General features: G+C 39.0%; 1 protein-coding gene across 4 annotated transcripts in view; it reads left to right on the top strand.

The window, feature by feature from the left end:
- Nucleotides 1–21,717, top strand: part of gphnb (gephyrin b) — a 137,460-nt gene extending 115,743 nt beyond the window's left edge. For 3 of the 4 annotated variants that reach the window (XM_034698849.1, XM_034698848.1, XM_034698846.1), the window contains 14 exons: nt 2,712–2,754; nt 3,818–3,955; nt 7,224–7,316; nt 10,629–10,684; nt 11,125–11,244; nt 11,688–11,746; nt 13,287–13,440; nt 15,144–15,265; nt 15,532–15,619; nt 17,593–17,666; nt 17,822–17,886; nt 18,013–18,116; nt 19,532–19,628; nt 21,318–21,717. In XM_034698849.1, the coding sequence (XP_034554740.1) occupies nt 2,712–2,754; nt 3,818–3,955; nt 7,224–7,316; nt 10,629–10,684; nt 11,125–11,244; nt 11,688–11,746; nt 13,287–13,440; nt 15,144–15,265; nt 15,532–15,619; nt 17,593–17,666; nt 17,822–17,886; nt 18,013–18,116; nt 19,532–19,628; nt 21,318–21,451 (1,347 nt within the window). In that variant the 3' untranslated portion in view covers nt 21,452–21,717. Of the gene's footprint in view, nt 1–2,711; nt 2,755–3,817; nt 3,956–7,223; nt 7,317–10,628; nt 10,685–11,124; nt 11,245–11,687; nt 11,747–13,286; nt 13,441–15,143; nt 15,266–15,531; nt 15,620–17,592; nt 17,667–17,821; nt 17,890–18,012; nt 18,117–19,531; nt 19,629–21,317 lie in introns of all 4 variants that reach the window. The other variant, XM_034698847.1, reaches the window with a different exon arrangement.
- The last annotated feature ends 5,543 nt before the right edge of the window (nt 21,718–27,260 follow it).

Genomic DNA, 27,260 nt, shown 5'->3' with positions numbered 1-27,260 from the left:
TCTCGGCTCTTGTAGTTTAGTGAAGTCTGTCTCTAGTCCGTGCTTCCTGTTTTTGTTTGTTTCTTTTCTTTCTGGGCTGTGGGACCACGTCATGCTAATCTTCATCCCTCCACTCTCTTGCCTCTCTCCTTCTACCTGTCTTTATCTATTCCTCAGTCTCTCCATCCCCACCCCTTCTCCTTCTTCACCATCCCGCCCACCCATCCACCTTGCCCCACCTCCCATTGCCCACTCAATCACTTTGGCTGTTTGGTGCCCAGTGGTGTCACGGTATTAGTTAAGTAGTGATGGCAGTGAGAGAGGGAAGGAGGGAGAAATGGCGTGGGTGTTTTACACCACACCCGACTTATGTGAGGTCACAGAGGTTTTGTTCATGCATTAACCCCAGATAGCAAAATAGCAGACAACCAGATGTTAGTACTGTATGTCAGTTCATTTGAATAAAGTCAGTAATGCAGTTATACCACTAAGAAAGCCTAAGACAAACAACAGCTAAAATAATTTACCAATATCTAAATCAAGGCCAACCTAAAAATTGGCCAAAAGACACTTTTTGGAAAAGCAAATGGATATTTAAGTTTGGATAACCGCCTTGAATCCCAAAAGACTGTAAAATCTTGGCATCAGAAAAGATCTTGGCTGGATTTCTAAGCTTTCACTGCACCCAGAGCTATATTTGTGTGGTGATACTATTTTTCTGTGCCAATCTTGTAGCTTGACAAAAAAAAAAAAGCAACTTGTGATTCCTCTTTCCTCATTTAGTCTTTCCCCGAGGCTGAGCTTCCCAAAAGCATGCTCGTACTGAAGCGCAGGATGTTTTTTTTTATAAAGGGGTTTAGAACTGCTGAGTAGCATCTGTAGCATTAATGTTTCAGAGCAATGTTCATTCCCTGTAATTACTACGAATACATTGCAGTCACAGGAAATCTTCTTAGCTTAGTTCTTTAAAGACTCAAAAAGAAGATGTATGTCCAAAGTCATTATTTGAATTTAGAACAAAAATCAATGTGCTACATTAAAAGAAACCTGTTGCAACACAGCCTACATATATAATTTTAATAAAGCAAATAACCAATAATAGTTTGGGGTTTTGAGGTGGCACTTGGGGGTGGCTAATCAGATTTCAGGGGGGTCATTTTAATCTGCCCCTGCTTGATTCTGGATACAGTAGCTTGACCTAAACAATGCTAATTCAAGGCCAACTAGCTTTTTGGCATTACAGCTGTTAAGCCTGAATGTCAATGGATACCTCTCAATTATGGCTGAATAAACTTCATCCTCTGACAAAGACTGGATGGCAAAGTTAAAAGGTCTGGAAAAAAGTAGTTGTATGATCTAAAGTTACGATAGTTTTGTAAAAAAAATAAAAAAAATAAATAAAAATAATAAAAACTTTACTGATCACTATGTTATTAGAACATACGTCTGTAAAAGAGAAAGTAAATGCTGGTCTTTAGTAGACCTTGCCTAAACATTTTTCCAATCAATCAATCTTTATTTGTATAGCGCCAAATCACAACGAACGTTATCTCAAAACGCTTTTACAAACATAGGAGGTCTAGACCACTCTTTGTCAAATTATGAACAGAGACCCAACTTCAAGGCAGGGTAAGACTCAGCCTTACCCCACCTTAATCCATCATGAGCATTGCACATCGCAATATTTAGCTAGTTACAGTGGTGAGGAAAAATTTCCTTTAACAGGCAGAAACCTCAGGCAGAACCAGACTCATGTTAGACAGCCATCATGCCTCGACCGAGTTGGGTCTTGAAAGAGGGATAGAGGAGAATAAGAGAGAGAGGTGATAGTGATGAGACGAGTAGTACAAGCTGTTGCCGCTGGAGTCCAGCATGTCCGTATCAACTGGAGTCCAGCATGTCCGTATCAGCTGGAGTCCAGAACGTCCACAGCAGGAGGACGTCTATTGCAGCTCCAAGGATGGTCCTCTTTTTATAGGAAGGAACAGGGTTTATGGGAAATGCAGTCTTTTGGGTTTCCTTGAGATAAAGCTACTTGCCTTGCCATGGTCACTACTTTTTATTAATTTGGCAACGACATATGAATTTCAAACCATTTGTCACTATTTTTCCCACACATGAAATAACAGATGACCCTAATTTCCAGATGGTTTTGGGAAGCTCAGCCCACCTTCAGTCCCCTGTGCTCTCCTCTCCCCACCTTGCCACAGATAGCAAGAAGTGAAGAGCTAGCACAGCTGTCACGCAGCATCAGTGTTCTACTGAGGAAGTTAACGTCCTGCACCACATCTGAACAGCCACTATCTATACTGGACACTACATCTCCACTACATTTGATGTCACACCGTAGCACAGTTAATACATCTGTTATGACCCTGTGGTACAAAATTGTCACTCTGTATGTTGTTGCCTTTGTCCGTATATAGATATATATTCCCTTTAGTGCTATAACTTAGTGCTGTAACCTCAATGTGACATGTTACTATGTGCATTTCTAAGTGTGTATATGTAAGTAAGTGATGATAATGGTAATGCAGGACAAAGTGCACAGTGTAGTGTGACACGGCTCTTGCCAATGCTTTTTGGTTGTTGTATAAACAGCTTCTCATCTCCAGCATGTCAAAAGAGCAGCCTGGTTTATCTCAAATTACCACTACCTCTGCTTTCTCTCTCTCTCTCCCTTTCTTCTTGACCTTCGCCTTTCACTTCCAAATCGCTCCCTTCATCTTCAGGTGCAGTCACGATGCAGCAGCAAAGAAAATATCCTAAGATCAAGTGAGTACCAAGTTCACAGTACAGAGACACTGTCTGTTTTCCGTGTGTCATGTTTGTAATCTGCTGTCAAACACGTATAAATAGATTTGAAATTTATACTTGTACTAGTTCTTGTTCTTTTTTTGACGATGCGAGCACGGTTAGAGCATTTGGCTGTGTGGGCTGTCAAACAGCTCCACGTCTGTGTGTGTGTGAGTGTGCATGTGATGTTTTGCCAGGGGTTGTTAAGCCCCATGTTAAGCATCAGAATATGCTGTGGAAGCGTAAGTGTATGTTTAAATGAGAGAAACTGGGTCAAGGGAAATCAAAGCACAGCGCTTGTTCTTTGCTGTGAGGCAGAGGGACAGAGTGAGATATACAGAGAGGAAGAGAGAGAGAGCACAGATTACATATTAGTTACACCTTGCTTTGTTCCTTTTACCTTTGGAATTATTAAAGGTATTATTAGACCCTCCAGGCTGCTATTGAGTCCCTTTATCTTCCAGCTGGGTGCCACTGCAAACAAACAGGTCTATTTCTTTCTAGCACACCTTCCTCTTGGTTTTTATTGCTCATAAATCCAAATTTATAGACATGTTTTTTAAATGATGTATGTCTGATACTCCAGTAATCCTTATGACATGAGAACAGATTAGATTACATGAGTTTTGCCATATATTCTGAGCTTTATTGCTAAAGCATCAACCAGTAGTCATTCTAAGTGGATTTTTTAAGACTCTGTGGTTTAAGGGCTGAATGAAGTTCTGAAAATGCTTCACTAATACACCAGAGATAGTAGAGTAGTTCAGTTTCTGTCTTAAGAGTCATTTAGATGCCTTCAGTGTTTCGAGTCCCCTGCAGAGCTCCCTCTTCACTCCCCTCCTCTTATCATCATCTGGACTCTCAAATGTCTAAATTAAGAATAAAAATGCAACAAAAAAATGAAAGGTTGGGTTGACTTTTCTGTTTAGAAGTCTTACATTTCAAGCTTGCACCATAATTACTTTATACCCCTTGTAATGTTCCAATTTGCAAATTGTTTAATTTTATGACATCAATCCTTAACAGTCACGTGTGTCCTTAGGTCACAGTGCGGTGGACATCACCAAGGTGGCCCGAAGGCACCGCATGTCCCCTTTCCCCCTCACCTCCATGGACAAGGCCTTCATCACTGTGCTGGAGATGACCGCCGTCCTGGGCACCGAGATCATCAACTACAGAGGTGAGAAGAAGAGATTCTTGGTTCCCTTTAAACTCCCATGAATCACAGTAACAATGATTGACAGCAAATCTGCAGCAGACCCACCCAGCAGAAATCTTACTCCCTTATTTGCTTTAAAACGTTATCTTTGCAGCATTACTTTCACATAATTTTTTTTAAAAAACGTGCCAATCAGAGGGCAGCTTGCTCTTTTTTTGCAGAGCAATCCATTAAAATGTTCTTGCATGTTATACCTGCTGAGTGGAGGGCTTTGTTTCCAACTTCTTGTAAAGCAGTTGAAATAGAAGAGGATTCTGATTCAAACAATGTTTTGGTCACATGTCAATTTTTATTGTTAATGGATTTCATTGTATTATTCGCTGTAAATTCCCAATTCATTGCATGTTTTTGGTCATACACAGAGAAGTCATACACATGTACAAAGATATGTGTACATATAAATTAGCTCTAGTCAGCCTTCCGGCAGAGAGGGGAAAACACTACCTGCTAACTTCATCTCTTAAGACAGAATACCAAAGATTGGAGGCAAGAATGTAGCACATGACTTCTACATCCATCAGGATAGAAGGAACTCTTTCTCCTCCCAGGTGTAAAGTGTTGTTTCATGTTCTGAGAGATGGGAGTGATTTGCAGAAACACAGCTGGGAGGAGGGCAGTGAGATATGAAGGAAAGAGAAGATGGGACATGAGAGATTAAATATTAACAGCTGGAGTAGCTCCCCTGCTGGATTTAGTAGAGTCTGCAAGTGTGAAGTGCACACTGAGTATAGTGTGTTGAAGGGTATGTGTTGTATTTTTGAACCGCCAACACGTGGTCCAAAATGCTGCAGCTAAGCTCCTCACAAAATCATCCAGAAGGTCCCATGTCACACCCATACTTAAGTCTTTGCATTGGCTCCCCATTAAGTTCTGAATCCAGTTTAAAACTTTTGCGATCGTGTATAGAGCAATACCTGGTCAGGCTCCAGCATATATCGGAGAACTGCTGAAGCCGTACAACTCCAGCAGGACTCTGAGGTCCTCTAATAAGGGTTTGCTTGCTGTCCCTCGCACCAGATTAAAAACTGAGGGTGACTGTGCTTTTGAGGTTGTTGCTCCACAACTGTGGAACAGTATTCCACCGGTACTGAGAGCTGTGAACACTGTGGTCATTTTTAGAAAGCGGTTGAAAACCCATTTATTTAGACAAGCATTGGATTGACCTGTCTGTTTTTATGTTTGTGGTGTTTAGTATTTTGTCTACTTCGATGTAATTCTTGCTGTCTTGCTTGCTGCTTTTTATTCTGTTATTGTGAAGCACTTTGTGACGCCTGTTCTGGAAAAGGTGCTATATAATTAAACTTTATTATTATTATTATTTTGTATAGCATGAGTGTAGACTTAGAAAGATGTATTTCACATTTATTGATAACCCATTTTAATAAGCACTGAATGTCTCTTTTTTTCTTGATGTTGTTGATGGTAAAAACACTGAAGAGTGGTCAGTAAATAAAGGAGTGGTTCTGAATGTTTCAAATCTGTCCAGCATTATCATCAAATATTTATGAATGGATAAATATTTCGGAAGTTGCCCTCATTTTTTTTTTTGAGTTAGATGAGACACTCTCCTGTCAGTACACTCTGGCCGAAACCACCTACTATACTAGCAGTACGTACTAATTTAGCCAAAATTCAGTATGTAGTATGTAGTATGGGAACAAGAGTAAAATCTGCAGTATGCCAAAACTCCCTGATTCTACTGATTCGGGAAAATTTCACAGTCTGCATCGGACCAGTCTGCCTCTCGTATTGTTTCCCACAATGCAGAGCGCTCATTCAGCTTTTTCTTTTCTCTTCCCTTCTTTTTTTGGTGGGGAGAAATCCGTTTTTGTGTGCTGTGAAAATTATTAAATTCCATATAAACCACTTCCTAACTTTTCAAATCATAAGTGGATGCTGAAGAAGCAGTTTTGCTATCAGCTTGGCCGTCATTTACTTCTGCATTCCGAAACCGAAAATTCAATGACGTCTGGCCCAGCGTACTGCAACGCAGATCGAACAGAACAGTCATACTACATACTAAATTGAAACGCAGTATGTAGTAGGCAATACCTACTGTCTACCACATTAGTAGGTAGTATGTAGGCCATTTCGAAAACAGCCTCTGGCTGCAGCAGGTTTGGCTAGCTTAGTGAAAATGGTAAACAGTTATCCTAGCTCTGCATAAACACAACAATTTGTGTACTTATCAAACAAAATATAACAAGTAAACCCTCTTTCTGCCTCTGCCATTCTCTGCGCATTAGCTCTATTTTTTATTTTTGCAGACCTAAGGGTGTTATGAACTTTCACATTTAACAATAGACAAGAAAGCTGATCAGTTATGCTTCTTGGTTTAATGACCATTTAATAATAAGATTATGAAAAAGTTGGATCAGCTGTAAGTGTTGTTTTGAGGCATTTTTCTGCTTCAGAAACAAGACATCACTCTGTTCTATTTTTACTCACAGCGTAGACACAGCACATGCTTTTAACAAGCTGCTTTAAAAGAAGCTTGGAAGAAGAAGTGTTTGTGAAGAAAACTCAGATATAAGATGTGAGGATCTGAAAACTCACATTACTCAATTATCTAGAAAGCTAATGTTTATATATATATGTGTGGGAGTTGTAAGATTTTTTGCCATGTTTTTTTTCTCCATTCACTGGTATCAAAGCTTAGATCTTTATATTAACACCCACATAATCAGAGCATAAAGGCTCTGGGAAAAGCTATATATAGCAACACAGCAGCTTAAGATATTTTAGTGCCAGGATTTTTCTCCTCCACCCACTCTCCCTCTGTCTTTCTCTGTCTTTCTTTCCTGCCCTCTCTTTCCCTCTCTGAGCTATTGTCTCGCTGCAGAGTCTCTGTTCTTCCTACACAGATGATTCCCGGGTGTTTTAAGTTGTCTGGCTGGTGGAAGTGGTTGAAAAAACTGGATGGGGACACTTGCAAGCTTCCACTTGTTGTATGAAAATAGAAATGGAGACCGTGTGTGTCCATGTGTGCTGGTCAGGTGGTGAGTCATGCACAGAGATCCTGATGCATGGTGTCACACCCTGTCCCTTTTCTTAAGTCCACAAACATAGACACACACACCTCCGGCTCATATGGCCCTCTGTGTTTTAATCTACATCAGATGCACCGTCTCCCTCACCCTCTTTCTGCCTCTCCCTCTCTCTGTCCTTCTGAAACCCTTTTCTCTGCTTATCCTCCTCTCCTAACACTCATATTCTTCCTCTTTCTCAGATGGGATGGGTCGAGTCCTGGCTCAGGACGTTTATGCCAAAGACAACCTGCCTCCATTCCCTGCTTCTGTTAAGGATGGTTATGCTGTGAGAGGTAAGTATCTTTCATCAATGTGAAATAACTTCCTATAGACACAAAAGTTTACCAATAGACAGGCCTCAAAACATGAAATACAACCATTTCAATGGCACAATGGACCTTTCTGACAACTAAAGTAAAAAAGAAAAACTTTTTCAAACAGAGCCTTTTAAGCTGTATTTACCATGATTTCAATCTTGACAGTTATTTAAAAAAGCTCCGTAGACAGCTGCTCAAATGTAGCCTTGAACATAAACCTTGACATGTTCCACTAAAAAAAACAAGGTGTAACACAGGGGTTTCCAAACTTTTCAGCCCGCGACCCCCGAAATATAGGTGCCAAAGACTCGTGACCCCCACTGTCCCTCAAAGTGATTAAATGTGACTTAATTTAGCTGGTCTGTTGAAAATTAGCCTACCTATTTGAGCATGTGGCTGCGTTTCCTGCTCCTTTATGAATTAACCTACTGCTACTGATGCTTTTGATAATTAACTGTTCACTAACCCTAAACTTAGGAGTCATCTGGCAACAAAGAAAGGCATAAAACTCATTACATGTTCTATTTTCAAGGTTTTATTTCAAGTTTAGCTACTATTTTTGTCAATACATTTTACTGTAGCCTAATGGGTAAAATTTACTGTTTTTAGATAACTTTTGTCATTCAACTTTTTTTTTTGCATTTTCTCAGTATTTCTTTGTTCACCACCAGTTAACAAATTATATATAAGTAATAAAAAAAAACCAAAAGAGAAGAGAAAAAAAATAAAAACAAAAAAATAATAATGATAATTATAAATTAATAATAATAATGAACAATACAAACAAAAATGAAGATAAACATAAGAAAACAAGATAATAAACCAAAATAAATAATAATAAATATATTTAGATAACTTTTAAAAAACATTTTGGAAGACATCTCACAACCCCCCATCTGTGTCTCGCGACCCCCCAGGGGGTCCCAACCCACACTTTGGGAACCCCTGGTTTAACAGACAGAATAAATAATTGAAGCTACCATTTAGAGATTTGTTGTTTTAACATTTTAACACTTTGTGTAACCAGGTATTGCGTTACTGTTTCCCCTCGATGCTTCAAAGTATCAGAATAAGCTAACACACAGAACAAAAGCGAGCTTGATAAAGTGCCCATAGAGGTTTCCATCAAACAGTTGCACCTGCTAACCACCAGCTAGATGAACTAACACACTAGCCAACTGTGTTGCCCAACTAACTAAACTAGTCAACTTAATACTTGAGCCTTATCATCAAATTAAACTGTTGCCTTGCTAAGTAAGCTAGCTAACTGAAAGATCAAACATTAGCTTACTAAGTTCTTTAAAAGGTAAGTAAAAACTTAATCTTTAGTCATTATTAACTATTGCCAATCAAAGAGCTTATTATGATAAAGTACTGTGTTGTTTGGCCTCCTAAAACTCAGCATATCTAGAAGTCCTGGTATGGCTGATAATGATAATGATGATGATAATGAGTAATTAGTAACAAAGTTGTAAATTAGTAGTAATTGGTTGTAAAAAAAAAAATCCTTAAAATATACTTGAACAGCTCAACATGTTTTAAAGCAGCGTTTTAGGCAGAGACAGCTCCTCATTACGCGATGTGATTCAAGTGGCTCTCCTTACCATTTTCATTTTTTCAAAGTAGCTCTCAGAAAAAGGTTGGAGACCCCTGGTCTATCCTTACGGTCAATGTACTATAAACTAAAGAAAAAGTTGAGAAACATAGCTACAGCTGAGAGACTACCAGGCCAGTGTGTCTTTCATCATGTACAAACCAGACTGTCCTAGGTAAGGATGCACAGGGCAAGTCGGGTGTGGAGAACTGTCTCAGGATCCATGTAAGGGGTCTTCTGCCAAACCTGAACTGAAGGCAATTTGAGGCTCTTGATTTTGTGGCTGTCCAGGGCTGTCCTCAATAGTGTAGCAGTCAGGTGGACACTGATTGGCAAGAGATGTAGGGGTTTATTCACTGAGACAGTCTTCATACTCTGCACCGCCTCTGTGGGGTGGTATCCAGGCGTTGTTGATGACTTGCTCAGGCTGGTCACCCTGGAAGGCTTTTAAAGCCCTGTTAACCTGGAGAGCAGAGTGGCAGCTTGTTCGCTCCAGGCTTCTTAAACACTCATGCTAGTAGCATCTGCTGTTGGCTCTTGCTGGTGGAGTAGGAGGAGCTGGACACCACAGGTTTCTCTGGGTTTTATCCACCTGTCCTTAGGGCCTGGCGCCTACTTGTGCAGATTTGAGGGTTTAGTACCTAGACTGTGAGTATGGATGAAGATGAAAAGCTATTACTTACTACAGAGGCAGGGTGTACTTTGACCTGCTACCTGTACCTTTAGCTGTAAAAAAAATAAAGTCTGAAGGAATCACATGTGCAGGTCACAAATATCCTCTGCTGGCAGCATCAACCAAATGAAGAAGCATCAGGAGAGAAAAATCCGGCCTTTTCTGCTCTTACCATGCTGCAGTTTGTACGACTAGGAGTAAACTCAAAGATCCACAAACTTCTGAAGTATACACTAAAAGAGAAGTCAGGGAACATGCAAGAAAAATAAGAAAATCATAAATTCCTGGCGATAAAATGCTCCAGTTCTGGTGTGATCTAGGTGGGTGGAAAATGTAAAAAACATTGGATTCCAATGATCTATTTTTGAAAAGAACTGGAAGAACAGCTCTGAATTTAAGGCAACGACATAATCATCTTTATTCAGTGACTCTCAAATGTTTTGCAAGAGAAAGAGTTTCAGACTCTTTTGAAACTAAATTGTGCGAAAGTATTTTTGCTGGAGTAAAGATTATATGTCAAGTCATGAAAATTAAAGTTAGGATGTCTTTGGCACATGAGACACTTGTCATCAGGTGCTTTAAAGTTTGCAGTGTGTTATAATAGATCTTTCTCCTGTGTGTTTGGTCTGTAGAATAACAAAGTAATAAGCCTGTTTTTAAATGTTCTGTATTGCTGCTGGCTGAAAGTAGCTCTCTTTGCTTAAGGCTTCAAAATAATGGTCTCTGTAGCGCTCAGAACAGCGGACATGATTTATAATTGGGTAACATTACACAAGTAACACAAGTACAGTTTTGGATTAAATGATTGATGATTAAATAAGAATTGAAATAATTATGCATATCTGATTTTATACGTTTAAATAAAAAGAACATTACATTTTTCTTTCCCCGTCTTTTTCCTGTTTGTTCATTCTCTAGGTGGGTGAAATAAATGACTCAGCAAAATGACACACTCCTACTCCCTCACGTTTTCAGCTGCACACGTGTGTAATGCTTTTAAATGTGCTTTTTTTTGTTTTAGCGGCTGACGGCCCAGGCGACCGCTTCATCATCGGAGAATCCCAAGCTGGAGAGCAGGTCTGCAAGCATGGAGACATCTCTGCAATCATATTTGTCTTTGCTAAAAGAAAGTACCAGAACATTCATGCAAACACTCACACACACCTGTGTATGAAAATAGAGAACTTCACTCTCGTCTTTTCGACTCTACCCATAATTGCACATCAGTGTGTTTTCTTAGCAGATGATGAAAAGCCTTTCCCGCCCAAAGCGTGGCTCCAAAGTCAGAGTGCAGCCAAACTACAAAACAGAGAGCGAGCTATGGAGATGTATTGACTGCCTCCACCTCTCTTCTAGAACTAAATCAGCCGATATGCAAACACATACTCTATCTTCATGCTTTCATTTCCCTCTCTAGGCCTACTGATTATATCAAATGCCGTTTTAGTTTGTTTCACATTAATTAATTGTTCTTTTTATTGAGTCATGTATTTTCTCTTGTCTATCTCTCTGTGCAGCCCACCCACACAGTGATGCCTGGCCAGGTGATGAGGGTGACGACGGGTGCTCCCATTCCATGCGGGGCTGATGCTGTAGTCCAAGTGGAAGACACAGAGCTGCTCCGAGAGTCTGAAGACGTAAGCTTGACTGCAGATCTTTTTTTTTTTTAATTCAAAAAGCAGGTGGAGAAAAGTATGAATCAGACTTCAGGGCAAATCAACTCAACCAGACAGAAACTTCTGATCCGCAATTCCTTAAAAACAGAGGCTACATTGAGTTTATGGCTAGCCACTGAAAATAGATTCCTGTTGTTTCATATGTCACTGAGGTTTGTTATTTTATTTCCCTATAACATCATTATTATCAAATAGTTTAATATGTGAGAAAAGTACAAGTGATCAATACCTATTTTATCATGTACATGCATTGATGTGACGACCCAAAGTTAGAATAAAAAGCTCACTTAAAATAAGTTTTGCACTCAGGGATGAAAAAAAGTAAAGTGCATTTTGGTGTAGTTGAGTCAAATTAAACTGTGTCTGTTCGCTCTGATGGATTTAACAGCTGGTTTGTCTTTCAGGGCACAGAGGAGCTGGAGGTACGAATCCTCGTACAGGCTCGTCCTGGGCAGGACATCAGGTCAGTGTATTATTGAGGAAACATTTCAGAGTAAACAAATCAAAGTTACAGTTACAAATAGGGTGAAAACATTAATTAACATTATTATTGAAAGCACATTTGAAGGCACAGTGTATAGAAATGGGAATATATAGCAACAGGGGTGATTCTAGGATTGGATGTTTATGGGTGCTGAGCACCCAGAGAGCTGCCCACCCGGGCAAGATAAATTTCACTGTTTTGTACATTTTAATGCAATTTCATTCCAACATTTGTGAAAGAAAAGTAAAACACTGTTTGGGAAAGTCTGTGACTAAACATTCAAATGTGTATGCTGAGCCACAGCAAAAGAGAATGGGATTGGAATCATAAAATAAACATATGGTAACCCTAATTTTTTGGACTTTCATTTGAAATGCAATGCACAACTTGTAAAACACATTAATAGAAATGGACTTTTTTTAATGTTTTTCTCTGCCTTTTTCCTTCTTGTCTGTATTATATAATTTGATAAGATTTGCATGCCACTATTCTCGGTTTGTTTTCTTACCTGGTTCTTCCTGATCTTGCACTCTCTCCTCTCCTTCCCCCTTTTTCATCTCTCCCTCTTTGGACTTACAATAATATACAAATAGATTGTATTCAAATAGATGAAAAATTACATCAAAATTAAAAAATACATATATTAACCTAATAATACTACTTAATAAAGTCCTCTCTCTCTCTCTCTCTCTCTCTCTCTCTCTCTTTGTACTGTCAACCAAAAGGCAGATAACCAAACAATATGTTTTATATCTAATAAGAGATATACACTGATACATTGATCCAACTTACTACATCATTCTAGATAGATCGACCATTTGAACTTACACTCTTACCTGAACCTGGCTCTTTTCTTTCAAAAAAACTATCTTATATGCATGATGAGTCTGTCTGTCTGTACACACACACAGTCATGCACACACGCACACACACACACACGCACGCACTCACGCACACACGGTGGAGCTGCTGTATTTTTGTTGTTAAAATTTTATGTTTCAACCAAGTACTGTATGGTTTTGAAACTTTTCTAGCTTGTTAAAAAAGACATACAATTAAAAAAAAAAATCTCTCAGATATAGATTGAAATGCTCCCTTACTCACCCCTTCCATTGGGGAAGTGACGGTGTCCTCTGAGGACAAAATACTTCTGTGATACCTAAGTCTGATCCTCCATTTGTCAAGTTTTTACCATCCAACGTTTCTATCACTACAATTTCGTTTGAATCTAGCAACAATAACTCCCCCCTCTTCTCTCCTTTTTCTATTTCATCTCCTTTGTCTTTTTTTTTCATCTTCCAAACCCTGCATTCCGGGTTGCCACTCACTTAATACAAATCCGTGCACTGTCCCAAACAGAGTATTGATTTGTTTCACGCTTCAGAGTTTCCATTAGTTTACTGATATATCTTTGCACCTTACAGAGAAACTTCATTACAAACTTTAATTTACACTGCATTTCGAAGTATTTTCTCTCTCTCTTATTAACCTAAACATTATTTCTGCTATCCCACCACAGGCCCATCGGTCATGACATTAAGCGTGGGGAGTGTGTGCTTGCAAAGGGCACCCACATGGGCCCATCTGAGATCGGTCTGCTGGCCACTGTGGGAGTCACGGAGGTAGAGGTCCAGAAATTCCCTGTGGTAGCCGTCATGTCAACAGGGAATGAGGTAAGGGGGTTGATAATATTGATTTGATTTATTAACATTCAGATAAATGTTGTATGTAATGTGCCATCTATTCTAAACAGCATACCTCATGTTTACACACAATCATCATTGTTTGCATGACTGCGAACATTACCACAAAACTCAGAGCTGATTGTGCACTTAGTTGTTTCATGTGTGCTTTCAACTCCACAGGATGTTTTTATCTGTGACCAGGTGGCTTCTTTTAGACATTAGGGTCACATTTGTGTGTTTTTTTGTTTGACTGATGTGCAGTGTCAGTTTCATGAGGTGTGTAACCTTCACATAGATCACCATCAGACTCTAGATACCAATAACATCTTGTTCTCTTGCTCTGTGCTGATGCATCTAAATTGTATAAATCAGCCCTGAGTCACCAGCTCCATGGCCACGTTCCAAACACATGAAGCGGCTCAATGTCCTCAACTCCCCTTCTTTGGGCAAGTGTGATGTAAGAGAGAATTAGTTATGGTTGCTTTGTCTTCTTGCTTGTACACATGCTGTACCTGTGGCAGTTCAACCACCTTGGTTTTTGGTACATTCTGTGCACATGGCGTTTTCATGTATGTTGACTTGATGATTGTAGTCACTACGTCAAAGAAACTCAACCTCAGATTCTTACGTCTATTTCCTCAAAATAAGGAAGAAAAATGTACTTTTTGAATTAATTAAGACACCTGCGAAAGGTGTTCATTTTAATGATTTAAAACTAACACACCACTCTTTACCAAAGCTACTTGTGTATGGCCTGTAAATAATAGATTCAGCCACCGAGAGTTATTTTCATTATTTATCATCTGTTATTTGTTTCTTTTGAATGAATCATTCTCCCCTTTCAGTCGGTTACATTTTACAGGTCCTCTCTTAGGAATCAATTCTTTCATTTGAATTTTCTGATTTGATGTCTTTATTTCGAACATGTATAAGTAAAAATAGAAAAAAAATAGTTATACAAAAGAAACAAAAACAATATTAGCAAGTGCTGAAACATTTTACTTTACATGTGCGAAAAGGAGTAAGAAGAAGTTCAAACTTATCTGGCATTATACTAGTGCACTCCCACTCAAATCTTCATATATTATATTCATAATTACACCGACAATCAAAAGTAAACCCCCCGTGATTATCAACACCTCTCTTCCTCCTTGTACCTCATGAAAATGATAAATTTTCTTGTTTTGTCCAAGTCAAAGTTTAACATCCAAAGATATCCAATACACAAAGACATATAATGGAATAAAGAAGCAAAAGCAGACAAATTTAAAAAACTGCCATCAGAGTATTATTGGCTTTTCTGTTGGATTGATCATTTGAAAAATGAATCAACTGCCAAAATTGATGGTAATAGATTTCTTTTCCTACTAATAAACAATGTGTTGGTGATGTTATTTTGAACTTGAGCCATTTTTAGAACTAACTCATTTCGTACCAAGGGAGAGCTAAATATAGAAAATGTGGCCAAAAAAAACAAGAAAAGAAAAACAAGTGTCTATCCTCCCTTTTATTCCAGCTGAATAATTATTATTTCCCACTAGACCGGCTGTAACCCAACTGAGTGAAGAGATGCTGTGAACATTAGAAGTGATCTCTAAGGCATATCTTGTTTTTATTTACATCAACCCAAAAATAGAGGTTGCTTTTAAATGTGTAAAGAGTGTTTCTAATTTTCCCTTGTGTCGCTGTAGCTGCTGAACCCAGAAGACGACCTCCATCCTGGGAAGATCAGGGACAGCAATCGCTCCACTTTGCTGGCTACTATCCAGGAACACGGCTACCCCACCATCAACCTGGACATCGTGGGAGACAAGTACGTCCTCACCTTTATTCTCCCATACAATTAAACACACATCATCCTAATTTACACTATCAAAACGTAGCTCTTTATTTTCTTTTTCCCTCCATTACCTTCTCTCGTGTGGGAGCTCGACTAACATTTGTGTGTGTGTGTGTGTGTGTGTGTGTGTGTGTGTGTGTGTGTGTGTGTGTGTGTGTGTGTGTGTGTGTGTGTGTGTGTGTGTGTGTGCGTGTGTGCGTGTGTGTGTGTGTGTGTGTGTGTTCATCTGTGCCCTACAGCCCCGATGACCTTCTCAATGCTCTGAATGAAGGCATCAGCCGTGCTGATGTCATCATCACCTCAGGAGGAGTGTCCATGGGAGAGAAGGTATGACGGCAGAGCTGTAGAGCACTGTACAGTACACACATCCGTTCATGGCCCTGTGTTTCACTGACACCCAGTGGTAGAAGAAGGGAACGACAGCCTTTATTTCAGGGGCGCTTATGAGGAAGAAGAAAAAACCCACTTTGGCCCTTCTTTTACGGCCCCCCTAACTAAAAGACTCAAAGGCTCAAAAGTTGAGGATGGAAGATACAAAAAGAGGTGTCACACAAAATTCAAAGTTTTAAAAACACAAGTTTTATTAAAACCAAACCCAAGAATGTCAAAACACAAGAAAACAAAAGTAACTGGGGAGATGTAGACAGTTTCTGGGCCAGCCATGCAATCCCTGCCCCAATCTAAAACATGCTGAGGGATGTTTGCCTGAAGAGGAAAACCAAGGTTAAATGACAAAACCAAACTCCACCAGAGTCAACCTGCACAGCGAGTGTGTGTCTGATAAAATGCTCTCCCCCTTCCCTAATCCCTTCTTCCTACCTGAGTGCTGTTATAACTCAGGTGTGCAGCAGTCAGAGGGAGGAAGGAGACCAGAGATAAAGAGACATGAGCCGTACTTAGTACCTTTCTCAAAACCGGTCCCCACTTTCACTCCACTGGGGAGTGCTCTGTTTGAGTCACACCCACTGCTGAATGAAGCACACTTCATCAAGGTGAAGGGATCAGGTACAGCTTTGAGGAAAAACTCCCCTCACTCCTGCAAAAACAAAAACTTTACATAACCATGTTTGTGTCACAGAAATATTAAGTTTAGTTAAATTACTGTTTGGCAGACTCACAAAAATCCCCAAACAGTATGAGAGTTTTTTTTTTTGAGACATCTTATTTTCATTCTGATGTTTATTATCTGTTTATTTTGTGTAAGTATTTGTAATTCTAAAACACTTGATTATCAAGTAAAGATGTGCCATATTCTAGACCAGGGCCATCAAACTCATTTCAGTTCAGGGGCCACATACAGCCCAAGTTGATCTTAAGTGGGCCAAACCAGTAAAATAATAACATAATAATCTAACAACAACTCTTATTTTTTTTTCCTTTGTTTTAGTGCAAAAAAGAACAAGTACATTCTGAAAATGTTCACATTTAATGAACTATCTTTCTACAAACACAGCTGTTGGATTATGCAAACAGCAAATAATCTATTTTCTCACTTTGAGAAAAAAACTCCTGGAAAAAAAAAAACGCTGATTTTATGCGACCCCCAGAGGACAAATTTGAAATAGTAGTTACTTTTATTGAAAAATTGCAGTTAATGTCTCCTTTTTTTCATCTGCAAAGTCGTTCCGTGGGCCGGATTGGAACCTCTGGCGGGCCGGTTTTGGCCTGCGGGACGCATATTTGACACTGCTGTTCTAGACTGAAGGGGTTGATTATATTCCAGATACTTAAAGAACTTTTTTTCTCTTCTCTAAGTTATACTTATGTGCATTAATGTCTTTATTCAGAGGAGATAGGACAGTGGATGGAGTAGGAAACAGGGAGAGAGAGTGGGGAGTTACATGCAGGAAAGGAGCCGCAGGTTTAAACCCAGGCCGTCTGATTGAGGACTATAGCCTCTGCACTTGGGGCACACAAATTAATCACTAGACCAAACTGGCGCAGTAAAGCAGTTTGTGTCTATACTGGTTAACAACTCTTTTCCAATCTGCTCTCAGAGATTTTGGATGCACTCAATGTGGTAGACCCTCCTTGTGAGTGAGCAAACAGAGAGGATGTGTGTGGGAGGAGGGTGTAAAGAGACGTTTAGGAAAGACCCTTTTACTCACACTTTTATAGAGCTGAGTTGACTGAACCTATCTGTAATACTGCAATTAACAATTCACACAATCAAAAACAATTCTCAGACAACTATTTGTTTTAAGTTGGAGTTTTCATGGCAATGTCAAGTTTGGTGTTTTATATGTTCTGGTTGTTGATGTGGGTTGAATATGAATTGTTATCTTTGTCATCTCTTTTAGGACTACCTAAAGCAGGTGCTGGATATTGATCTTCATGCTCAGATCCATTTTGGTCGTGTTTTCATGAAACCAGGGTGAGACAACTTCATTCTCTTCATTACACTTTTTACAACCAGAGTGTGAAATGGAGTGACTTTAAGTCAACAAGGTCATGTGTGTAGATATCAGATGAACATTGAAGGCAAAAATGGAGAATTCAAAAGTATTAAAAGTGTTGTTTCTTTTTCAGTCTCCCAACAACATTTGCCACCTTGGACATGGATGGTGCTCGCAAACTAATCTTTGCCCTCCCAGGTAGTGTGTGAAGTTGAGAGAAAGAGTGATTCACTCCACTAATTCTGAGGAAATGTTACTCATATATTTCTCCCTCTTGTCTTTTCTGCTCTCGCTCTCCTCTCTCTGTCGACCCTTCTGTCCTAGGAAACCCCGTGTCCGCTGTTGTCACCTGTAATCTTTTTGTCATCCCTGCCTTGAGGAAGATGCAGGGCATTTTGGACCCTAGACCTACCATCATTAAAGCGAGGGTAGGATGCATAGGGGGGGCAACCAGAGGAATCTGACTCTGCGGTCAAGACACAGAAAGTCAAAATCCACCGTTTTTGGAGACGCGGGTCACAAAGTGTTTAATGATCAGAAGTGTGGTTTTCACTGATTTGTCCAATAAGCTGTCTTTTTATGTGAAAAAAGGGGTTGAACCTTCTACAGGTAAAAAAAAATTGGCAGTCTTTATCTTAAAGAGGTAAAAAGTTCATATTTGCCACCATTGATGGCAAATGCAACATCTTACTGTAAAGAGTAAATATTACACTGAATATTTAGAATGAAATATTCACTAAAGTTCAAGAGTGTATCATTGCAGTCCATTGCGTCTTAGCTCATGATTAACTCTATTTTCATCATCCACCTGATACATATTTATGACCAGCATGTTTGCCTCCACTTGGCAGAGGAGCTAATCACAGCCCACTCTGACCTGCAGACCTGCTGCCTTCTCATGAATATTCATAATCATGGACCAAAAGAAATAATAATAATAATGATGATAATGATAATATCACATATAGTGAACAGCCACAGCTCGTGTCCCCTTACAAGCAGCATGGAGTGAGAGCTCTGGTCCCCTGCCATCATGGGTGCTATCCAGAGATCTCGGCTACATCATTAACTGTTATAAAGCATTTAGAAAGTCAACCTGAATGCATTACTGCCACTTAGCGGTGGGACTGATGGGCTGAGAGCACAGATGTAGCCAGATAATTTCCCTCAAGCAGATGGCATCAGACCCAGGTCAGATAATGTTCTGGAAAATCCTCGGCTATTGCCAATGAAGTTGGAAGAGTTTCCACTGCTTTCTGCTTGCCTTGTTGCCCATTAGGAAACGTGTAAAGTTTTGAAAATGTATGAAAGCCTTTGGCAGAATTTTGCGTCTTTTACCCAAGTTAGTTACATTTTGGTGAGGGGCCTGATCTGGGATTTTTGCCATTTAAATGTAAGAATATTCTGTTACTGTAATACTGTGCTGCATTAATGTCTTAAAATGGAGCTGAACGTCCAGGACTTCTCTCATTCTGGCAGAATATTCATATTTGAGGCTAATGATACAAAACAAACATGAAATGCAGCTCAGTCCAAGCATTATAGGTATTTCTGGCAAAACTTCAACGCCTTAAGAACTCAAAACAGGACACATAAAGAACAACTTCTCAGCACAGTTTATAGTTTTCATGGAGGTCATCAGTGGAAAGCGTTACCAGACTGCAGTCCAAGTATGAGACAGTCCAACCTTGGACAAGAAACCTGATGTTGCTTTTGCCTAAGTAGGTGCCTGAAAAGTGGAGTTTGAAAGAATGAATTAGAAAAAAAAAAGTTAACCTTTTTTTCTTCTGAAGGTTCCATCATTTAAATATTTTAAATTTACATTGTTCCTTTTCTTCCCCAGTTGTCTTGTGATGTGAAGTTAGACCCTCGCCCTGAATACCACCGCTGCATTCTGACATGGCATCACCAGGAGCCTCTGCCGTGGGCACAGAGCACAGGTACCAAAACAAAGCCTGAACCAAACTATACCATGTATTATTCTGACATGACATATCAGTCTTGGCCTTTTCATTGTGTGAAGGAGATTTCAATCTCAGTGGAACATTTTGGTTAAAGCTCCTGTGTGGGTTTTTTAACTGGTTATAACTAGCTGAAATAAATAGTTATGTCTCTGTAAAACAAACAAACCATCAGCGACAAAATTTGATATTTCTTCATTTGTAATGCATGAAGCCTCTGGGGTAGTTGTCAGACAAGGCAATTTATGAAACCCTGAAGAAAAAAAAATTCTACAGGATATAGTCACAATAAAGTATTAATGTATCCATTAGAGGGAAGCAGACTGAGATTGTTTTGTTTGATAACACTTGCCCACTAGAACACAGGTTATGCAAAAACCGACATAAATTAAAAGTTCCTCACACTAGAATTCTAAAGCTACTGTACAGTTTTTTTAACTGGTTGTGAAACACATTGAACTTTAAAGTGTTGCAGTTTTATAACCAAGTAAAGCAAATGAGACCATCAGCAAAGAGACCAACAATGTCTGTAATGTGATTATTATTGTCTTTAACCACTGCTAGGGGGTAGGTGTCAGATCAGATGATGTACAGCATGGCGAAGAAAAAACTTGACTTCCTCACAGGATCTTTAAATAAATGTTGAATTAAAACTATGAAGTAATAAGGAATAAATGGGCTTTAATTGACAACTGGTATAAGGCACACATTTTTATTTTAACTCAGCCTGTAAAGCAATGTGAATTTGAAAATTGTTTATTTAAGTGAGTAAGTAAGTAAGATTTATTTATAGAGTACCTCTCAAGAACAGAGGTCACAAGGTTCTTTACAACAACAACAAAAGAAAACATCAAATCGGCGTGTATCTGTGCTCATGCAGCGGAAGAACACAGGTCTGCAAGGTGCGTCCGAAAATAGTGCAAAAAGAAAGAGGGTTTCTGACAGCAAACTGAATAGCTCCAATTTCTTTTACTGGTGCATGCATGGTGCTAGTTTGCCTGCCGGTCATCATGGAATTTTCTCATTAAAAGCTCACCGGCACTCATTGTAACTTGCAGGAGCAATAGTTTAATGTAACTCATATGACCCCACTTCAAAAAAACTGAAATATCCCTTTAAAATAGCTTACTTTAAAAAAAAATCTTTTTAAAAGGCCTTTTCTACTTAAATTGATATTGAAGCCTGTCGCACAGTTTATTCTGGGAATCTTTTTATCTAGTTATAAAGATAACCTTAAATCAAGAAGAAAAAAAGATCAAAAATAAGTTTCTAACTCTGTTTAACTCTTAATACTTAAAAAAAAAACATGAAATGTATGATATATGGTGGGTTTTTGTCCAGGCAGCAATTATGAAGATTTTATAAAGCTGTTACTCTTTACTGACCTACATGAAGTAACTATAATCGATACTGAAACTACCTTGAGTTTGTTGTTTACACTGCATCTGACACAGATTTAAGCACTTATTCTCTATAATCTATAATTTAAGTTAGTTTGACTACAGAACTTACTTGTTTTTAGTATATTATAAAATATTATAAAAATATTTGTTTTTGTGATAATGATAAAACAGAAAAACTCAAAGAAACTTTCCAAACTTTGTTCCCAGGAAAGATTCTGACTGTCAGTATTTTGTCACTTCTGTTTCCCCCTTCTCTCCTCTGCAGGGAACCAGGTGAGCAGCAGGCTGATGAGCATGCGCAGTGCTAACGGGCTCCTGATGCTACCTCCCAAAACAGAGCAATACGTGGAGCTGCACAAGGGCGAGGTGGTCGACGTCATGGTCATCGGCCGGCTATGATGTCATCACGGAGGGACGGAGCGTCGGCGTCATATAGCGAGGGTTGGAATGGATGGTTCACGGTGCATGTCCACATATCATTGACTATTCTGTAATATGCAACGGCACAGCTAGTTTTTATTGATTTGGATAACGTTGAGGTATAGTCAACATCTTGATCACAACCTAGATACATATGAAAAAATTAATTTAAAAAGATTATAGTATTTCAAACAAAGAAAATATAACTTTTAATGAAAAAATCTAATTATAAAAAGAGATTTATTCTGTAATATATTATTATGATTATTATTATTATTATTATCATTATTCTTCTTATTATCATTATTATATTAAGGCAACTTTGTTCCTTTCATTGCAATTGCTTTGTGTGTTCAATGCTAGACCTTATCTATAGCAGTAGCATTTTAATAGACAGCTGTAGGTGCCTGCCAGGACAAAAAAAGAAAATTATTATTTTCTCATCTTTAGTGGAAAAAAATAATCTGTTTTTTGAAAAATGAAGAAAATATTGAGGAAGACTCCAGATTCCCCATGGTGCTCAGCTAAGAGGAAGAGGGGACACATCAAGACCACTTCCTCTATCGAGCGCCCATCAAGGTGATACTTCAGTTTTTCTCTCATTAGTATGCATCATAATGGCTTCACAAAGAGCTTTGCTTGTTGTTTATCTTGTGAGTCTTGTTTATGTGCGCAGTGCCAAATGCCTGGGCAGGGGGGGGAGAGGTGTTGTTGAGATGGGGAGGTGGCTGTGGTGAGGGGGTACACCCCAGTCTGCCCAGACCCTGAAGCTTCCTTATATTCACGGTGACCGGGTGTAAAACTCTGCCCAAAACCCCCCGAGGGGCGAGCTCAACCTGGGAAAAATAAACTTTTATTTGATCAACTATTTAAGAAATTTAAAAAAAGAAAGAAAAGAAACAGCTTCTTTAAGTGCTGACAGCCTTTTTAACCAACTTCACAAAAAATGTACAGAAAAAAATAAGAACCATATTGTACAGATATATGTGACCAGCACTCCTAAGGAAATTATTAAGCAATGAGGAGACATTGAACAACGCTGTACTATAACATTTTCTGTAATGATATGAAACTGATGAAAGAGACTAAGATAATAAAAATCCTTGATCATTATGTAAAAAAAAGTTCTTGTTGGGTTTCCTTTTTTAATAAAATATATCTTAAAAAAAACAAACAGTGATTTTCTTCTTTGATGCAAAAAGTTTGCAGCTAGACGTTAGCCTGAGAGTTAGCAGAGCACATGAGCTGTGTGTGAATGAGTAATGGTGTTACTGTCCTTACAAACCTTCTGAGATAGAGCTCCATGAGCAAAGCACCCACATGGAAAGATTGCAGGGTTGTGTATGTGGTGGAGTGAAACATAATTATTTTCTTATTTCTTTTCAGAAATACACTTCCTGTGACAGAAAGAAGCTTAAACAGCTATGTTTAAGTAATGATGAAAACTATTATTTCAGAGTGAGGACGTTGTACCTTTCACCCAGCTAAACTAATGGCCCTTTTCCACTACACAGTTCCAGCCCTACTCGACTCAACTCGGCTACACTCGGTTTGGGTATTTTTTCCACCAGCCCGAGTACCGACTCACGGTGGGCGGGGTCGTCATAACACAGCTGCGCAAAACTGTCGTCATTTTGAACGCGACACAAACACAACAATCACAAACAAAGGAGGACATGGATGCAATGGTGTACTTGCTAACCCTAACCTCGTCAACAGACCACAGATTAATTTTGCATGCAGACATTGTACAGTACTGATGTCGTTTTTTTTAAAAATGGCGGGTTTGATTCCTGTGTTGGGCGTCGCACTCATGACTTTTCAGTGACGAAATTCTCTGACTAATCAGTGGCCGGCAGTCCATTGACGTCATCTTTTAGTATCGGCTCAGCTCGCTTGGAACCAGAGCAGAGCAGGTACGAAAAACTGGTATCTGAGACGAGGTACCGCGCCCGTGGAAACGCAACACAAACCGAGTAGTGTCGAGTCAAGTCGAGTAGAGTAGGGCTAAGATGGGCTGGTGGAAAAGGGCCATTATAGGACAGTTGTGGTTATCATTTACTGAAAAGATTGAGATTTCACTGAGCATTTTAAGCTTAAATATCACAAGTCTAATTCTTCAATTAAAGATGAAGATCAAAGGTTTTGGTTTGGGTCCATCATTAAGCCATATGTTGGTGCTACCACTATTTGTATCAAATTTTCAGCTACCAGAGCTAATATTGGCGACCATCAGCGACAAGATCGCCTGAAACTCCTGCTGTGTACAAGTGTCAGGCAAGGCTATTTAATCAATCTGAAGACAGACAATATTTCTTCATTAACAATAAGTGATGCATTGACTGTTAAAAGTAAACATGATGATGTTTCTCTGTCAGAAAACACTGGAAAAATCTGCAAAGAAATAAATTGTACAGCTTTGTCCACAGGGGGCGCCAAAAGCAACACAAACTGAGGGTTCCTTTAACCCTCCTGTTATGTTGTGGGTCAAATTGACCTTTTTAAAGTTCAAAAATCTAAAAAAAAAATGTTTAAAGTATTTTTTCGCTATGAAACTTCTTCTCCTTGGCTTAATTAGCGTCAACAACAAATAAAATGAAAATGACTCATTTCACACATTTGCAACCCCCCCTGCATGTTTATATTACAGAGATACTGGTTGTGCAGTCAAAGTGGAGGCTAAAAGGGGTCAGAAGTGTCAAATACTAAATGTTTCTTTGCAACTGTGTTCATAAAAACGAGTGAGTTATCCTCATTGAACCATGATCTGTGCAAATTAAAGAAAACCATTGCACTACATATCGATTTAAATGGTTAGTAATGGAGTTAATAATGAGATTTAAAAAATGTTAATTGGGATTTTCTGGGGTTCTGACACTTTTGGGTAATTGAATATGCCCCTGGTCAAATTGACCCAGGAACATTATTGCTGTCCCTGAGAAACGAACATAACAGGAGGGTTAAGTTATGTTCACAATTTCACTTGCATCACAAAGGTCAGCAGCATAACTTTTTTTTTTAACTAAATCCAAAATTTTTCTTCCAGTCTTATTCATGTCATTTTTGTGGTTAGACCTAACCCAATTATGTTTTAACATTGTTGACCACAAGTGACGTGTGTTTGTGTGAATGTATAGACAGGACATTTTGTTGAAGGTGATGCTGATTCAGGTAACAAACGGGTTGTATGAGAGACCGGGAATAAAGGATCTATGTGGTTAGTCTGGTTGGAGGACCTGTTTTCTCACCCCTCCCATTAACCACATCATGACCCCTCAGATTCATCTTGTGATCCTTTGGAGGAGGTCCAACGTGTAGATGTAGAACCTCCAGACAAACACATGCTGTATTTATAACCAGCCTCATCTTGACTAGCTTCAGTGAGATGTTACTATATGTGCTCAAAATGATAGAAATAGTATCTGAGGTATTCTTCCACTGCTGCTCTGCAGAGAAACAAAGAGAAAAGTGCTGCGTTGGAATGAATCACGTCAGAGCAAAGAGGGTTTTAACCGTCTCTCTTTCTAGGAAGGTAAGTATTTAAGAATCCGGAGCTGGCAGCAGAGAGCCTAATGAAGAAAAGAGGTTAAGCACAAAGGTGTCAGAAAGGATTAACTTAATAGAAATACAGCAGGAAAAAAAAGGCTGCTTCAGGCTTTGGTGTAGATATTTCTGAGGCTGCATGAGATTAGACAGTTTCTGTTCTGCTCTGCGAGGTGAAATGACAGAAGATCCCATTAGCTGGTGATGATTAATAGAGCTGTGACAAGAACTTAGTTAGATTCATCTCTGTGAATGTGTGTAAAATGTGTAGAATGTAAGGGGATCAGTGAGAAGATGATTGTAGAGAGTAACGGCAAATTCTTCATGTCCTCAAGTGCAATAAGTGCATGTTTATTGATTAGAGAACAGATTTCTCCAGCATTTATCCATCTTATTTTCAGAGAGGTACTTTTACTTCTTAAGGCCATTAGTGTAAAGTTAGATGCTGGTATTATTATTGATAATTTAGATCTTCTAATTGGCTCTGTGAGAGGAGATACTGAGGAAAATGAGGTTACCTTCATAGCTTTTTTCTTTTTTATATATTTTTCTAGGATAAATTATTTTGTTCATGATCACACACTGAAAGGCTGCATTGTAGAAATCAGCATTTCTGTGTGATAACATTTAAACAAAACAATATTCCAACCTCACTGTTAGCTTGTAATTTAAAATAACTAAGTACATTACATGTTTTGACCTTGAAGCCTATGTGAGGGGCATTTTGTTTATGTAAGGACTGTTGTTGCTTTTCAAGTATATTGCAAGGCACTTAGCATTAGCTCCATCAGTTGCATTAAAACGTTGTAATAGTAATCACTTAAAATGTGTATTTTCTTATTTTATATTTTCATACTTTGACACTCAACAAACCAACAAACAAACTGAAGTTGGGGAAAGCAGGATGTAAATCTCTCGATCCAAGCTAGCACTATATTTCACTTTTTACAAATACCCAGAAGCGCATAGGGAAATATTTTGTGGATATGATCCAGCCTTCTGCAGCCCAGATTGAGTAAGCAGTATAGCTAATGGATGGATGAATGCTGAGCCTTCTGTTTTAATTGTTATTGAATACACGCATTAGCTTTAGCCAATGAATAACCTGCTGTGAAAGGGTAAAGGTATTTTGCTAAGATGTCATGAAATACACAGCAGTTTATTGTCTTCCTTACATTAACCCTTTGTTGATATGACCTGGTCAAGACATAACGTAGGTGAAAACTCTTATTGTTTGAGGCTACATAGTAAAGACTCAATGATCACCACATGCAGGAAGACATCAGGGAAGGATACAACATGCCTCTTTCTAGAAAAGCATGCTGCCCAAAGACAATTCATCCTAAAGATCGACTATGTTACAAAAATACTTTAGAGTCAGTGTAATGTATTTGGGTTCACTGACTGGGTAAATAGCCTATTCCATTTGAACAGTGTCAGAGTTTCAGTCTCACTGAAAAAAATGTATAACTGTATAGAGAGCTCTTGACTCTTTGGGTGCATTCCTATGTTGTGTTATTGCTTTTGTACCTTAACTTATGTGAATGCAGGATGTTTAAACACACTTTTTCATCCCTAATATAACATGTCTTTTTTTAAAAAGCTCTGTCTTTTCCAGCTTCAAAGCAATGCTTAAATATGAATATACAAGGGACAAAGTAGACTCTTTCTGCTCAGGAGACTCAGGTCTTTTGGTATGGAGGGCGCTCTTCTGAAGTCCTTCTTTGACTCTGTGGTGGCATCAGCCATCTTCTTTGGAGTGGTCTGCTGGGGAAGCAGCATCTCTGCTGCTGACAGGAAGAAGCTTAACAGACTTGTGAAGAAGGCCAGTCCTGGGCTGCCCACTGCACCCTGTGGAGGTGGTTGCTGACAGGAGGATGATAGGAAAGCTATCTTCTCTGATGGGCAACACGTCCCACCCCCTGCAGGAGACCATAACTACACTGGGAAGCTTGTTCAGTGACAGACTTCTTCACCTGCATACCACAGACATACCACAGGTCTTTTCTTCCTGCAGTGGTCAGACTCTACAATCAATAACAATAACCTCACCAAAACGGACTCATGTGCAATATTTCCCCAATATATTTTTAACGTGCAATAATTGATCATCCTTCTCTTCTTACATGTGCAATACGTTTTTTCCACTCATCTTCTCAGTTCTGTTCTGTACATTGTTTTATACCTATGCTACAAGTCTGTGCACATTTTTCACCACGTCACTGGTTTTGTAAATATTTGTAAA

Source organism: Notolabrus celidotus, chromosome 13 (assembly GCF_009762535.1).
Source record: "Notolabrus celidotus isolate fNotCel1 chromosome 13, fNotCel1.pri, whole genome shotgun sequence".
Classification (NCBI taxonomy): Eukaryota; Metazoa; Chordata; class Actinopteri; order Labriformes; family Labridae; genus Notolabrus; species Notolabrus celidotus.
The sequence above is the reverse complement of the archived record's forward strand: the minus strand, read 5'-3'. Positions and strand labels throughout refer to the sequence as shown.